The sequence below is a fragment of the Sebastes umbrosus genome, chromosome 6, assembly GCF_015220745.1.
Source record: "Sebastes umbrosus isolate fSebUmb1 chromosome 6, fSebUmb1.pri, whole genome shotgun sequence".
Classification (NCBI taxonomy): domain Eukaryota; kingdom Metazoa; phylum Chordata; class Actinopteri; order Perciformes; family Sebastidae; genus Sebastes; species Sebastes umbrosus.
The window spans coordinates 14,511,391-14,528,094 of record NC_051274.1 but is presented as its reverse complement, the minus strand read 5'-3'; the positions used below and the strand labels follow the sequence as shown (position 1 = coordinate 14,528,094).

The window sequence follows — 16,704 nt, the reverse complement described above, 5'->3', positions numbered from 1 at the left end:
ATTGTACTGATATAAAAAGAGCACAACGGCAGCAAGTCAGTTAAATTCACTCGTGCATGTTGGATGTCCGTTTTCCATTTGGAGAGTCTTTTATATTTCCTTTGCGCCTCATTGTGAAGAAATTGGCCACTCAAATGATGTTTGTTGTGTAGCATCAGCCTCTTGTGTTTGTGGACGCTGCCACTATTCATCATGAGATGATGGGCTTTGTGCTCCACTGTGGGGATTACAAGGCTTTAACAGGCGCCTTGGGAGGAGAATTCATTCACCTCAAGTTTGCTTGGATATGTTTTCTTTAATTGTGTTTCTGTGTTTGTATGTGTGTGTGTGTGTGTTCGATTCAGCTTCAATGGTTGAGAATACTGAGTAGTCAATCACTGCACATTCAGGCACGCGGAAATAGATAACGCCAGGTTGTGAAGTAGCACACAATTACTGTGGCTGTTGATGTTTCTTGTCAGTTGAAAGTGAATCACAAATAAGCTCTCACGAGTGCTAATTTTCGTGGTTGCTCAACACAGATGTACATTAAAAAAGCAGAGTGCGGAGAAGTCAAACTACAAATAGCAGTAAAAGCATCAGTATGGGAGTGCTACTGTATGGCGCTGCATAATAATAAACTTAATAGCAGCCTTTAGACTGCCAACAGCATAAAAGAGACTCTGTTAAAGGCAACGTAATGTATGAGTGTGCATGGACATTTGGTTCTAGTACAGTAATAGTAGAGACAAATGCATAACACCTTAAAAAAAAAAAATGTAATATAAGCAGTGTTTCTTGGACAAACTTTAGTGAAGGATATAGACTACCCTTTTTTCTCCTAATAAAATATGTAGTGAACCAGTAATATTAAGACAAAGGCTGTCAATCGATTAAAATATTTAATCGCGTTTAATCACAAATTAATCACTAAGAAGATTGAAGTTCCTAATAGAAAATACTTAGCGCTGATGCTCAGTGTTTTATCTGCATTAGAACTAGGTCAATCAATTGATTAAAATATTTAAATTGCAATTAATCACATAATTAATTAATCACACAAATGAATCACATTTTTTTATCTGTTCAAAATTGGACATTTGTCAAGTATTTAATACTCTTATCTACATTGGAGTGGATAAATATGCTTGCTTCATGCAAATGTAGGTAAATATTTATTATTGGAAATCAATTAACAACACAAAACAATAACAAATATTGTCCAGAAACCCTCACAGGTACTGCATTTAGCATAAAAAATATGCTCAAATCATAACATGGCAAACTCAAGCCCAACAGGCAACAACAGCTGTCAGTGTGTCAGTGTGCTGACTTGACTATACTTGCCCCAGAACTGCATGTGATTATCATAAAGTGGGCATGTCTGTAAAGGGGAGACTTGAGGGTTCCCATAGAACCCATTTACATTCACATATCTTGAGGTCAGAGGTCAAAGGACCCCTTTGAAAATAGCCATGCCATTTTTCCCCTCCAAAATTTAGCGCAAGTTTGGAGCGTTATTTAGCCTCCTTCGCGACAAGCTAGTATGACATGGTGGGTACCGATGGATTCCTTAGGTTTTTCTAGTGTTATATGTTATCAGTATCTTCACTCTAGCTTTAAAACTGAGCCCGCTACAAACTCCAGAAGATGGATTGCGTTAATGCGTTAAAGAAGTTAATTGCGTTAAAATGAATTTGTTTTAACGCATTATGACGCTAACTTTGACAGCTCGAATTTAAAACAATAAATTTGATAAAAATGGGGCACAACTCCTTTGCTCTCTGTCTGCCGTGTTCAATACGGTAAAATAAACAGCACAGCAACTCAAAACTTAACATTAGCATTAACTAACATGCTCATACATTTGGAATAAGCTTGTGGCAGAATCCATTAGGTCCTCTTTGCCAGATGTGTTTTCTCTAGATTTGGTTGCAGCCCTTTAGCATCAACAGGCAGCGAGGAATATTTTGTCAACAGGTTCATGATGGCATAGGGACACTCAATTTAAGGCTTTCAGGAGGCATGTTAACAGCTTGTGGCTAATAACTAATTTACTCCATGCATGTACACACAGCCATTGATGAATCAAGCATCCAAATACAAATAACCTCTATTATTCACTTGTATCTCCGCCATTGAAGAGCAGGTGGAGAACTCATTCTCTCTCTAACAGTGTTTCAATCCAATCCAAGTGGCGCTTACACAAATCGAAGACTTGTTATGTTGTTATCACAAATTAATTTACACTACACCGTGAAATAATGCAGTCTATCTGTAAAAGAACACCGCAAACCATTAACTATTACAAGGAACTACTCATCAGGGTAAAACAAGGCCCTGCAAACTTTTTTTTTTTCCTGTTTACAGAAAAGTAATTTACTTTTATTTCCCAAGATGAATTGTATCCTGTTTATTTATTAAATATTCTCTTATATACACCATTAAATAATAATTCATTCTTGTTAAATGCAACTATTAGTTAAATTAAAATACTCATTATTCAATAGAAAGTTTATTAACAACTGAAAGCATGATATATTATGGCCTACCATAATTTGGACACTTTAACTGTGTCGTCCCATTCCAAAAGAAACGGTAAATTATTTAAATTGTCTATATTCAGAATACCAAAGGCCAAAATATTTGGGTAGAAGAACTTGGAAGAGCTGTGGGATTGTGTTCCTGTTGGCATGCTTTGCGTGTAGGTAGGGACAGCTCTGGCAGCTGTCTGGACAAGGGATTTGATGCCTAATGACATAAAAGGAGCAATCCTGCTTCAAAGAAACTTCATAATGGCTGAGCCTTGCGAGGTTCCTGTCCCCAGCCCCGTTCCCTCGCTGTACCCATGGAGCAGATTGGCAATCATATCGGCATGTCAGAGAAAATTTATGTCACCCGGGCCGATGGAGGTGGACAAGGGTCTTGGCTCCCCTCGCGGAGTGACTCTGCTCTGTACTCCGGAGGGGAAGCAATATTGTTCCGAACTCACCACAGGCCACGTGTAATCTTCTCAGGAGATTACAAGACTCCCCCTCCTTCACCCAGGAATGCTAGCGTTGCAGTGTGATAGAATACAATGCCCTATCGCCTCCATTTTGCACTGTTATCTTGTTTTCTTCACTGTCATGGCTTTAGGGAACTTAATTTGTGCTAGGCCTCTCTATAGTTTTTTTTTTATTACATCAACATATTTGTCACTGTTTGACAGGTCATGCTATTTATTTCATACATTGTTGCTTTCCCACTTGAACTGACTGATCGACTACAAGATAGTGTCCTACTTATAGACACTAAAGCGAAAAGAATGCGACACAAATGCTCTGCTGAAAATCATATCCTATCTTAGTCAGATTAATACTAATGGATATTTAGCTGCAGCTTAGATGGTCATGGTGCGGCAAAGTAGAGGTTGACCGATTAATCGGCGCCGATAGGACATTTTACAAACAATAGTTATTGGTGAAACTTGGCTCCGATAGTGGCCGATGGCGGCATATGATTAACTCCTGATCATAATCTTAACAACTGTTAAAGACCCCATGAAATGGCACTCACACTTCGGGATCGTGCAAGGGGGAGTGGGGTTGGGGGGGTTAGCCATAAATACACGACAGACTTTAAATTACGTTTTCGATATTTATTATTTAGATAGTTTGAGATCGCCTACTTTTTCAGAAACCAATTCTCCACTCCATGGAAAAACTCTGCGTCCACAGCTGGATACAGCTGATTTTACAGCAAACAGACAAGTGGTATTCATGTCATATCTGACTCGTTTTCAGTTTTATTTCTCCCCCAAAAAGTTATCTCTCTTATATCTATATAACGCAACACTCTTTGTCCACGATACAAGAGAGGCAGACAGAGAGGCAAAGAAATCATTCAACCTTTCACTTTAACTTGCTTACTGTACCAATTTGGCCTTCTCTCTTCTAAATAATCCGGCCACGTAGCTATCCAGTCATGAAATTAAATGCACACTTTAGGATCCTCCTTACCCCAGGAATATGCACGATCATTAATGGTTTGTAAGAGTGGCATTGAACAATGTAACGGGACGTGCAACAAGTAATCCTGGCCAGTCATATGCCACAGAATAGCGCATTGCATCGCATTTTTTATTTATTTATTACTTTAACTTAGATGACAGTTAGTTATATAGTTTGTAATAAAGTCAAAGATTGTTCATTTCAGACAGTGTTGAATATTATTTTGGGGGGGATAGGGGTTAATCGTTGGATTAATCGGCTATCGGCTTTCTCCTGCTCCAACCTATCGTTACTATATCGGACTTCAAAAATCCCACTATCGGTCGACCTCCACTGCAAAGGTTTGTAGAAAATCTGTAAGCGTCTTGAGATATGAGGATAAATGTGGTACAAGCTGATAAACAAACACCATATGTCATGACCCCATGCTGGGAAACATAATTTATAAGTGTTGACATGCTAGTGGTTCAACGCCCTGTGGGCTATTCCCATGCCAAAAGACTCAGTCATTTGTGATGTCTGTAAATGTAATGTCAGACAAAACCTCAGGCAAATCTCTTTGAAGGATGTCTTGCCAGCTGTGTTTTCACTGAACACTCTTCGCCTTGTGTTCATCAACTTCAGAAGACCTCGGCAATTTTACACCGAGAGGCAAAGTCAACTCTTCTTTTCTTTCTTTGTTTTCTAATTAATGGGTTTCACACTGGAGTTACTGGGAAAAGATGGAGTAGGATCACTGTGAAGCAAGCCCCTCAAATTCATTATATTTGTTTATGGTAGTCCACTTTTAAACTGAAGAAATCATATTTTCATCTCATATGCATGTGTCAATATCAAACATGATCTACCAATTATAGGTTTTACATCTCGTGCGCTGACTCGCCACATTCCCTACATCAACAAATCAGAGAACATGGACTCTGTCTGAGCTCTGGGATGATTATCATAAATGAAAAATCACTTGCAGGCACTTTTAATATGCTGTAGGATGTTTCTCTCCGCTCCATGGCTGTTGCCGGCGGCTATATATCTGCTACCCAGCTGTGAGCTGCAGCTGTCACTGGCTTCAGAAAGCACACAATCCTTATGCTGTTGTCGCAAACCTCAGGGTAACAAAAAAAAACATCCATACGCAGACTACATAGACACCTATCAAGGGGGCACTTCTATTAGTCGTGTATCATAAATAAACAAACAGAGCAATGAAAGCAGAGCTCAGGAGTGGTGAACCCGGCCCATGAAAATAAAAGAACATGAATAAAGGGTGCTGTATGCCATCAAAATGTCTTATTATGTGATACTGTAAGTTCTTCTACAATATTACCTTCTACTATTTATATATTACTTTTGCAAAGCAACGTCTGTCCTTCATGCAAGACAAAAGCTTCAGACTATTGAAAGCAATACATTCTTGTTCATCACATGCCCCAGAACTGCAATAAAAATATGAATTAGATTTTCCTTCATGGACTTATTAAAACTGTGCAGGCTCTACAGTAAGTGTGCTCAGATTAACCTGAGATACAATAACTAAAGCATCACTGTCCATCAGTCGGCGCAACCTCAAAAAATGATTCTGTTTGCTGCTGTCTCTTCATAATACAGATGTACATCCAGACCACAACCCTGACCATCTCTGTAAGCCTCAGTGCGTCGGTCTCTCTGGGGATGCTCTACATGCCCAAGGTCTACGTGGTTCTCTTCCATCCGGAGCAGAACGTACCCAAGCGCAAGCGCAGCCTGAAGGCTGTGGTCACGGCAGCCACCATGTCCAACAAGTTCAACCCCAAAGGAGGCCTGAGGCCCAACGGAGAGGCCAAGTCTGAACTCTGTGAAAGTCTTGAAACACAAGGTTGGTATCGCGCCTCATGGAATAGTAAAGAGAAAAGGAAGAATGAAATGTGTTCCAGGGAAGCTCAACCAGGAGTAGATTTGTAGGCTGATGCAATGAGCTGCTTCTAAAGCAGTTATAGAATACACATGTCTACTTGAAAAGAATTATCTCCTTTTATGTGAACATAATTGATGCCAGTGTTATTTTGCACTTCAGCAGTTCTGGAAATTAGCAAACCTTATGAGAGCATACAAGAAATTAGGATGCCATCTCAGTGCCAACTAAAGTGGTGTTATATTATGGTTTCTTTTTGAACACGAGCTATTGCAGATGACATAAACAGAACGGTGTGAATAATTAGAACTGATAGGAGTGATTTCAACTTAGCCTCTAGCTATCATAGCTCAAATTCACCATTATATAAAAGGTCAAAGTAATACTTATAGCCTACAGTCTACAGCATATTGCTCTTCTTAGATTAAGCAAGATCCAATCATATTTATTTTTCTAAGGTTTTGTATGTTCCACTATGCTATATCGAAATTAGGGCTGTCAATCGATTAAAATATTTAATCACAATTAATCACATGACTGTCCATAGTTAATCACGATTAATCGCACATTGTTTATCTGTTCAAAATGTACCTTTAAAGGGACTGTTTGTAAGAATCACAAATGCTTGTGAACAGCGACACCTCTGGCCGTTAAGTCAACGAAAGTCAGCGTCGGGCTCGTGCTCGCTCTACATAGACATGAACGAGCATCGCTCAAAACAGTGAGGCGACACACGTCAGCTAAAACCACAATATCACTCTATATTTCACCTGCTTGGCAGTAATGTTAGCTGACCAGACGAAGGTGTCTCCATGAATCACTGCTGATCCTAGTGTTGGCTATTCCTGCCTCAGCCTCCCGACCGCGGCCGGAGAAAACAGGGGAGACACCGGAGTTTTGGTGGGAGACGATAACGTTACTCGCTGCGGAGCCCCGTCACCTCACAAGACACGGGAAACCTCTGTTGGTCTGGAGGAGCTGCAGCATTTATTTCTGCACAAACGTCCACTGTACATTTACTAGATATTCTCAGAGCTAAACTAACTCTTCTGCAGTGTGTAGTGTGTGTGCATGCATGTTAGAGTGGAGCGAAATAGCGAGAACGAGCGCAGTGTGTGACTGAAGGCAAGCAGGCAGGCAGCAGAGTATCCGGCCCTGGAGACCTAAGCTACGGTCTCCCCCGCGTCCTCTGACCGCGGCCAACACTGTTTTGCAAGACGGGCTTCACTAGTTTGTGTTGGAGTCTTGTCTGTACAGCGTAGCCACACGCGAGCGCACATTAGACACCGACCCGGATTGATTTATATGTATAAGAAGTTACAAAAAGCCCCTTTAAAAGGGAGATTTGTCAAGTATTTAATACTCTTATCAACATAGGAGTGAACAAATCTGCTTGCTTTATGCTAATGTTTGTATATATTCATTATTGGAATGACAAATATTGTCCTCACAGGTACTGCATTTAGCTTAAAAATATGCTCAAATCATAACATGGCAAACTCAAGCCCAACCGGCAACAAGAGCTGTCAGTGTGTCAGTGTGCTGACTTGACTATGAGACTCGTGGGTACCCATAGAACCCATTTTCATTCACATATCTTGAGGTCAGAGGACAATGAACCCCTTTGAAAATGTCCATTGCAGTTTTTCCTCCCCAAAATTTAGCACAAGCTAGGAGCATTATTTAACCTCCTTATTTAACAAGCCAGTACGACATGGCCAATGGATTCCTTAGGTTTCCTAGTTTCATAATACCAGAATCTTCACTGTCGCGTTAAAACCAATTTGTGTTAATGCATCATTATCGCGTTAACTTTGACAGCCCTAATCGAAATACAAAAAAAAAACATGTTTGAAAAAGGCAGGAATTAACTTTCCTGTTTCACCAGGATAATCCTGTATTTTGCACACATGGAACAGAAAAAAAATTAGTTCCATTCTCACAAACTCCGACCACACTGGATTTGTGAATCAGCAGGTGTGACAGGGTGCCCACACTATTCTGATTTTGAAAGGGACTAAGGAGACGGGTAGCTCCTTGTTGGAAAAGAGGATATTTCAATCACTGAGATAAAGTATATGAGTAGGCTGTGCCCGTGTGGGGCATGGTTAAATCCAATCAAGCAAACCCCACATGTTCTGATTACTGAAAGTCCTGATTTTAAACTGTGGCAGGCTGAATAGGGTAGAATTATGTGTATTAGGACTAAAAAGACTGCGCCCACACTGGCATGAATGCCTTTTTTCGACATGGAGTCAATTCAGAATGGAGTAGCCCATTATAGAGCCCATTTATAGGTGCTGATTCTCGCCCTCTGGTTTGAACTGTCAATCTAACGACTGCTCTTTGTGCTTATGTGTCAGACTGTGTTGAGGGAGGGGAGCCTTGTGAGGGACTTTAGACTCTCAGGTAACCTGATTAGACGATGCCCTTTTATTATCTGTGACCACTTTTTTTCCTGTTAATTTCTGCTAATGTTCACCACAACACCCTGTGCTTGCCCATACTATGCACAAAGCATCCCTGGCTAAACTACATCACCCTGAATGACACCAGGCAGCAATCACACCCTCACAAATCCACCCGTGACCAACAGACATCAACTTGGGTAGACAACATTGGTGTGCGGTACTGTAAAACGGCCAATCAGCATGGCAAAGCCCGTTAATGTGGGAAGATGACACCACTCTGTCTGAGTGCAGGAGACAAGCGATAGCCATGTGTCCCCTGCAATTTGTTTCCCCTGTTGACAAAAGAAGGAATTTGCGGTAATGGGACAACAACAACAATAAGCGGGAACAGTATAAGACAGATGGGTCTGCCAGCTCCAATTCTTTCTGGACCATCTATTCTTTATCTTGGCCTTGCAGCACATAAATATTCAAATAAGGCTCATTTATCAATGCTTCTCTTGGAAGAGATGCTTTGGATGAAATGGCGAGAACGCCGTCCCCCATTCATACACCCAACGCGGCGACTGACAAATACACAGAAACATTTACCATTACATGTCACTCCTCTACAGCACTTTCGCCCCGACTCTGGCTTTCAGCGGTCTTCTGATTGGATTCATCCCCTCTGACATATTCAATCAGCCAAGGCTGCTGCGGGCAGATTGGCAGATTGGTAGTGTGATTACCACCACGCCAAGCATGCTCGCTGAGGACAGTTTTATTTAAAAAAAATGCCACACACACACATACACGCTGACACTTGCAACACAGACATACTATGTGTGCATCGGAGCATGACTGCACACATGCACACACAGGTACTGTATTGTATGACAGTCGTGTTTCACCAGCGGGTTGGGCTTGTTATGGTCACTGCGGTCCGCCCTCCGGTCATCTGTCTTGTGTGTTTTATTCACAGCTGATATGAAATTCCATGAAACATGAAAAGGATGTTAAAGAATAATGAGCCCTATTATCAAACATTGATGACGACACTTATAGTGCCAAGTCAGATCACATATTGTCTAATATTACAATTGAAAATGTCAGTGGAATACGCTGACTGCATGTTTTGCTTGGTGCACAGAGAAATCTCAGGTCTTTGCATGTAGTAAAGGACTTGCATTTGAATGGTTACTAATGCATTTCATACCACTGCTGTGATCTGCTTGGTGGCTCTATATTATGCAGTTTTTCATACAATTAAATGATATAATCGGCTGTGAAGAAAACATGTTGACAGAGGTTTCCCTGATTTCATTGATGGTACTGTAATAGCAGGTACTTACATTGATATGACCATTGCCACAGCCTATGAGTCTGACTGCATCTGCATCACTGTCTTGACCAATATTTCATGGTGATATGTTGTTAAAATGTCTGCAATGTTACCATGTACAATAGCAATCAATGATTCACTTAGTTGCAACAATCAACAGTAGTTCTTTTCCCCAATTATAGGGAGTTGTGTAAAATATATTTTACAGAGATGAAACGATTAGTTTATTAATCGTTTAGTCCATCGGGAGAAAATTAATCGTTAAAAAGTAACTATTTTGATAATTGATTCATCATTTCAATAACGATGAATTCTATAAATTCTCTGTTTTCTATGATTGTAGAGATTGAATATTTTTCAGTTTCGGGGTTTTTCAGACAAAACCATAAGTCTGGAGATATCATTTTGAGCTCTGAGAAATTGTGATGAGCATGATAGATTTTTCACAATTGTTTTAACATTTCAGAGGTTAAACAATAGACTAATTCAAGAAAACAATTGGCAGATTAATAAGTAATGAAAGTAACCATTAGTTACAGCCCTAATCTATTTAGATCAATATTATTTTGCATCATTGAAATATTTTATTCTGAATCAGTCACATTTCTACTGTCTTCGAGCCGTTTCTCACCAGTTCCATGCGAAAATGCGGTGCATATTTCCGCACAGCATCTGACAACTATGTTAAAGCGGTTCCGGTGTGAATTATCTGCGTTGCCATGTTCCATTTTTGCCAATGAGGCTCCTAAATAGTGCCCGAGTCCACTTAACTAATGTTAACTACACAATACATAAACTAATCAAACCCCAAATTTGATGATGACTCTAGTTGTTGCGGCTAGCCCGTTACGTGTCCAACATATAACATGGCAAGTGCATATTAGCTACACTACCATCTTCATCGTATCCCAGCTGCTGGGCTGATCTCATACCATATATCATATAATATAGTTAAATAGTCCTTTATTTGGTTGTTGAGGTAGTAGTGTTTGTTGTATATTATTGGGTGTTGAGAAGGGGACGGCCCATTGTTATTCAAAAACACCAATAGTGCAAAAAATGTCCCATTGGACCGAAAAAAGCCCATTTGTCCGCCACCCCGAAAACAAACGCTCATTGTTCCGAGGCCCATTGCTCCCCAAATACACACTCTTGGTGCAACAAACAGAAGCATGCGGCTACTTATTATGCAGAATGATGGAAATCAGTTGGAACAAAGGATTTCATCGGTCAATTTCATTGGGTGTGCAAGCATTTATAAGAACCCACAAAATCTGATTTTTATAAATTTTAGTGTCAATTTTCCAGACTAAAATCTGTGCATAGTGTGAAACGGCTTCTCAGCTTCGCAAATGATACATTTCTATCTAAATGCAATACAAAGATAAAGGAGACATCATTCCTGTAAATACAGCTTTCACATGACAACACCCTGCTATTATGATTGGTTCCACCTGCACTCATTTGACGAAGTCATCCATAAATAGAACTACCCATCAATCCTGACAACATGTGCTCTGAAAGATTACCGTTTCACGCCTATTTGAATCTCACCCGTTGCATTTTTAACCCTTTCCTTCTGTCTCCTACACCTTCACTTGCAGTGTTGGCTTCCAAGCAGACATACATAAGCTACAGTAACCATGCCATCTAAGCCAGAGACGAACAGTAGAAGCGGAGCCAGGACCTGCCTGAGGAGAAATCACCTGATTCTGGGGAATACTGGGGAAATACTGGAGGACTTCCAAGCTGCAACAGCAGAGGAGGACTAGGGTGGAAAGATGGGAATTCGTCACTCCGTGAATAGAAAGCATGTCATATTTTTCTAGAGAATCAGGTAAAGGCTTGAATGCCAAATTTATGAGAAATGAGATTTGCAGGAGGGAGATGGGAGATGTAAGGGAGATTGGACAGTTAATTTTCCTCTTCCCACCCTTTCTGAGATACGAGTGAGCGTTAGGCAGTGACGTTTCCTGGAGTCTACAGTATGTTTTCCTTCTGAAGTGTAAAGCACATAATTTCAGCTCTCTCTGAGGCTGAATCGTTTCATTACAACAAAAACAGGAGGGAAATGTGTTCTGTTTTTGCTCAAGTCAAATGCAGTCAACAAGATGAAACGGTATAAAAATAGTGAGTATTTTTGGTTACTGGTATTATTGGGGTTGAAAGCTGCGGTACTCTTCAAACTGTACATGCCTTACTACAGTACATTCAGTATTCCTACATAAACTAACCATATCTAAAACACCTAAAAATAAAGCAGTGGGTCATCCCAGTTTTTAGTTTTTTTATGTTTCATAATAATGATGATGATGATGATGATGCTGCCATCATCTTGGCAAACCTAGTGTACAGTCCCAGAGCATGCTTGTGGGAGCATCACGTGTACTGTGCTGTGTTGTCAACGTCTTTGGAATGCAACATTTGTCATGGTTGTCATTCACAGTGGAGATGTCATTTTGGACCATTACCCACTGGGTTACCCTCTGCTGAATAAAGAGCAATTTCAAACACAAAAAGGAGCACATCTAAAAGCAAATTACCGTGGAATACCTTCATAGTTTACACTATACTCCATAAATGTCAGCCAGTATTTAAAAGACATGTTGATGCATATTTTAAAACATCCCTGATTTATTGGCCTTCATTTATCACGCGCTTGTTGAAGCTTTTGCAAATTCAACCGGTTGGATGATTGCGAGAAATCATGTTTCCCTAACATTAAAGGTACAATTCTAGACCTAATGACAACACACTTGAATTTGGCATTCCCTCATATAAATTACACCAGCGGTTAAGTCAATATTATCCTGTGTTTTCTGTATTTGTCTATTTCAGTGCTTAGAGATATAGATTTTCAAAACAAATATTAATTTTCATAGCAGTTGAGCTATAAAATGACAGTATATTCTGTCCCTAAACACTTGATTTGTGAAGGAATAAAACTACACATCAGTCTGTTGTCATACCAGATAGAGTATATTATTTCTAAAGCTTACAATATGATAGATTACAGATGACAGTATCACATGGGGACCTTCTATGATTTGTGATAGATGCACAGGTAATCTTTGCTCCTTGTTTAGGATTTTATTCCTTTTCTGGGTCATGCATTTCGAGGCTACAGTGGAAATGATTAATGAGAGTTTTAGTAGTATTTTGGGTACAAAATTAAGCTCCTGCAGCTACCCAGCATGAAGACCCATTTGGAGAAGGTGCAAGCTCAGTTCCATCAAAGGGCATAAATGTTCAAAGATAATTAGGTGGATGACATGCATAGGATTTCCTAAGGAGTGTTTTACCTTTCAACAGACCCAATACGATCTATTTTAGGGCTCTGTTTAAATATTCCCCACAATCCTAGATAATAGTATTTTGGTAATTGTCAGATTTCCACATATAAATACATTAAATAGTCCTTTAATTTAGCCAAAGCGGACTTAAGTGACAGTGTGGATCCCACTGAGAATCAACACTAAAATCTACGACTCGATGCAGCTTTTAGCAGCATTCATATTTAAATTTCTACAGTTGATAATTACTTCTCATTCTGTCTAACACACATTAATTGATTTTCAGAGTAACATTGACAACCTTTCATTTTTAGATGAAATGTGAGGATGTACAGCTGCTTGATAAATAAAGGCCAGTGCCTTCATTCTGTGCCTCATACCCATTAAACTACTCCTGCCATTCTTTCCATGGACCCTTCACGGTGTCGTTTGCGTTGCATCCATTACCTTTCAAGTGTATTCTGTTCAAACATGAGGAAGAGAGGACTCAATGTACAATTTATAATTAAGTGTGTAAACTCCATTTCTGTCTCCAGTCTCTAAAGTATTTGTCATAAACAGTAACTCTGGAATTTGTCTCATTAAATGTTATCCTCAGCGATGCAAAAATATGTATGTTGCATGTCAAAACTCATAACAAGTCATGTGAACAATTTGAGAGCAAGGTGTAATGTCCAGAAGGAAAACTACTGCAGAGGATTATATATAACTAATACTTTGGTTTAATCAATGATTCTCTCAGCTCTCAGCTTCAACAAAAGTCTGGGGTGTTGCCGCAAATGTTGTTTTCTCATCAGTTGATAAAGTATTGTTTGTGGGATTGTTTGTGTTTGTGAATATGATAATTTACTGCTTTTTTGCCACAACCCCCCTTCCTCCCCTTTATTTTTCTAAAAAACACTTTGTCTGTGTTACAAAATAGAATATGTAAGTGCTGACTGAAATTAAGTGGCAAGTTAATGTACGTTATTAAAATGGATTGATCATGTCTGCTTTATGTACTGAATTATTTAAAAAAAAAAAGAAAGAAAAAAAAGATAAAAAAGAATTACAGTGCCTGGATATTTATGAATTATCTATAGAAAAAAAATACAAATGTGTAGAGCATGTTCATTTTTATACAAGATATTTCTAATAAAAGACTGTTTTGCTAAGACTGTGGCTGTTCCTTCTTAATTTTCATGTTTCAACAGCATTTCAAAATACAAAACAGTATGTTTCACCAAAGAACAGCGTTTCCATAAGTACCAGGTAACAACCACAATCATCATTATCAGTGATCCATATTACTGCTTTCTCCAAGTTGACGCTATATGCAAGACTAAAGAAACTGCATGCTATGTGATTTTAATTGTCACGTAGAAGCACAGAAATGATGTTTGTCCTGGGACGGACATTCGAACGAGCAATTAAAAGGGCTTTTCAGATGGAGAGCGGCCCACTCTGCCTGCACACTCGCTTGTATCCGCGGGGTCTAACTGCGCTCCTCATGTGAACAGACAGGAAGACAAGCGCTCTGCGAGTAAACGCTAGGCGCTATGTGTGGCAACCATGGAAACGGCTTCTGTGCACTACTGTATGTATCCCTAATCAGTTTTGACAGGTGGCAATCCTAGTCTTTGATGCCAACCACAGACTGTTATTGTTGATAGCTAAAGTTAGCTAAATTAGGATTGTCATTTAAACTATACGTAACGTTACCGGAAATTCGTTCTTGCACCGATGCTCTCCCTTTCGAACGCCTGTGTGCTCCTGTTTATGTCCCGAAAACAATTATATATTCCAGGGAACGGCATGGATCAGTCTCTCATCCATTGATTTGCAATTCGCGTTGTGGCGGAGGTGTGTTTGAAGTAAACTCAACCATGACATTTTGACGTGATTGCGCCCATTTGTTGCTCCACCTGCCAGATCTCCTGCCCCTCCCTAACTGTCCGCTCGTCTCTCATTGAAAATGAATTACGAGGCTTGACAGATGTATTCAGATTTTTGTTATAATCAGAGCTGAAACAATCAATCGATTAGTCGATTGACAGAGAGCAATTATTTTGTAGGGCTGTCATTCGATTAAAATATTTAATCGTGATTAATCGCAAATTAATTGCAAATTTTTGTATCTGTTCAAAATGTACCTTAAAGGGATACTTGTCAAGTATTAAGTACTCTTATCAATATGAGTGGGCAAATATGCTGCTTTATGCAAATGTATCTATATATTTATTATTGTAAATCAATTAACAATACAAAACAATGACAAATATTGTCCAGAAACCCTCACAGGTACTGCATTTAGCATTACAAAATATGCTCAAATCATAACATGGCAAACTGCAGCCCAACAGACAACAACAGCTGCCAGTGTGTCAGTGTGCTGACTTGACTATGACTTGCCCCAAACTGTATGTGATTATCATAAAGTGGGCATGTCTGTTTGGAGCGTAATTTAGCCTCCTTTGCATGACTTAGTATGACGTGGTTGGTACCAATGGATTCCTTAGGATTTCTAGTTTAAAATGATGCCAGTATCTTCACTCTCTTTAAAACTGAGCCCGCTACAACCTCTGAAAGATCGATTGCGTTAATGTGTTAAAGAAATTTGTGGCATTAAAACAAATTTGCGTTAAACGCGTTATCGCGTAAACTCCACAACATTTTCTAATTCCATTTTCTTCAATGTTAGGATGTGTTGGTTGTCTTTTCTGTTGGTAAAACAAAACACGACACTGAAAAAAAAAGTCACCTTGGACTCTAACGTGCATTTTTCAGTATTTTCTGACATTCTATAAACTAAATGATTAATCACTTAATCAAGGATAATTGACGGATTAATCAACGGTGCAAATGATCATGAAATGCATAATAAACAGTAAACTTGTAGTAAGTGTTAGAGAATAAATGACCTTGTTGTCATAATAGCTTTTATGGAATGTTAAATTGAGGTTATGTGGATGCTGCTTCCTGGAGACTGATGGATAATTTATCAACATGATTTACAAAGATTTGAAGGCCACATTCAGAGCACATACAACATCTCACCATTGGGATGGCCCAGAGCTAAGACATGTACGTCCCATGAAATAATCAGGATTTTCCATCTCTTCATATTTATTGCTGAATCATAAAGCCATGTGATTTGCCAGAGGAGAAGCTGCCAGGGGGCTGGGAAAAAAATGGATTTCACAGTCAGTCAAAAATACAAAATTGGAAGGTAACATGGAGAGGAATTCAAGGCCGCCATTGAGCAGATTCTTTTTGAACGTGCCCCCGTGTCATTATATTGACAATAGAAAACTGTCAAACATGAAAACAAGTAAAAGTCAGCACAGATTGACAATACTGCCCGTGCACCAGTAATCAGAGGAGCCACGACCTTAACCTCGGTTTAATGGTGGATCAATATGGTCAGCTACACCTGCAGCATAAGCCTTGAACAAATTGAGAAAATATCATACCATCTATAAAAGCTGACAGAATTATGAGCCACTCTAAATGAAAAGTAGAGCTGGTGAAAGTATCTTTATAGTGCATTTACTGCAGGGTTGAAATTGCCACCTGGGTGATCACTGATACGGCACTATCATTAGCCCTGTGTTTTCCAAGTGAATCCCCTGCCCTGCACAATTAGCAACACAGCAGTATGTACAAAATTGTATAGTCTCTCTTTCGCTGTGATATATAGGAGACTTCCCAAGGAGAAAATGTACATTTCTCAAGTTCTAATAAAGTCACTCCTCCCCTGTTGCTACCCTCCCCAGACTACTGGGAAGCATTTCCAGATTTTAATAGAAAAACAGGTCCCTCAAACTAAGGATTGTTGCTG

The 16,704-nt window shown here is 39.5% G+C and overlaps 1 protein-coding gene across 2 annotated transcripts in view; it reads left to right on the top strand.

Moving 5' to 3' along the window:
* LOC119489993 (metabotropic glutamate receptor 4-like) overlaps positions 1–14,041 on the top strand; it is a 219,913-nt gene extending 205,872 nt beyond the window's left edge. Inside the window, exons 10-12 of one of the 2 annotated variants that reach the window (XM_037773084.1) lie at positions 5,577–5,823; positions 8,223–8,268; positions 11,196–14,041. In XM_037773084.1, the coding sequence (XP_037629012.1) occupies positions 5,577–5,823; positions 8,223–8,260 (285 nt within the window). In that variant the 3' untranslated portion in view covers positions 8,261–8,268; positions 11,196–14,041. The remainder of the gene's footprint in view (positions 1–5,576; positions 5,824–8,222; positions 8,269–11,195) is intronic. The other variant, XM_037773083.1, reaches the window with a different exon arrangement.
* Positions 14,042–16,704: the final 2,663 nt, after the last annotated feature.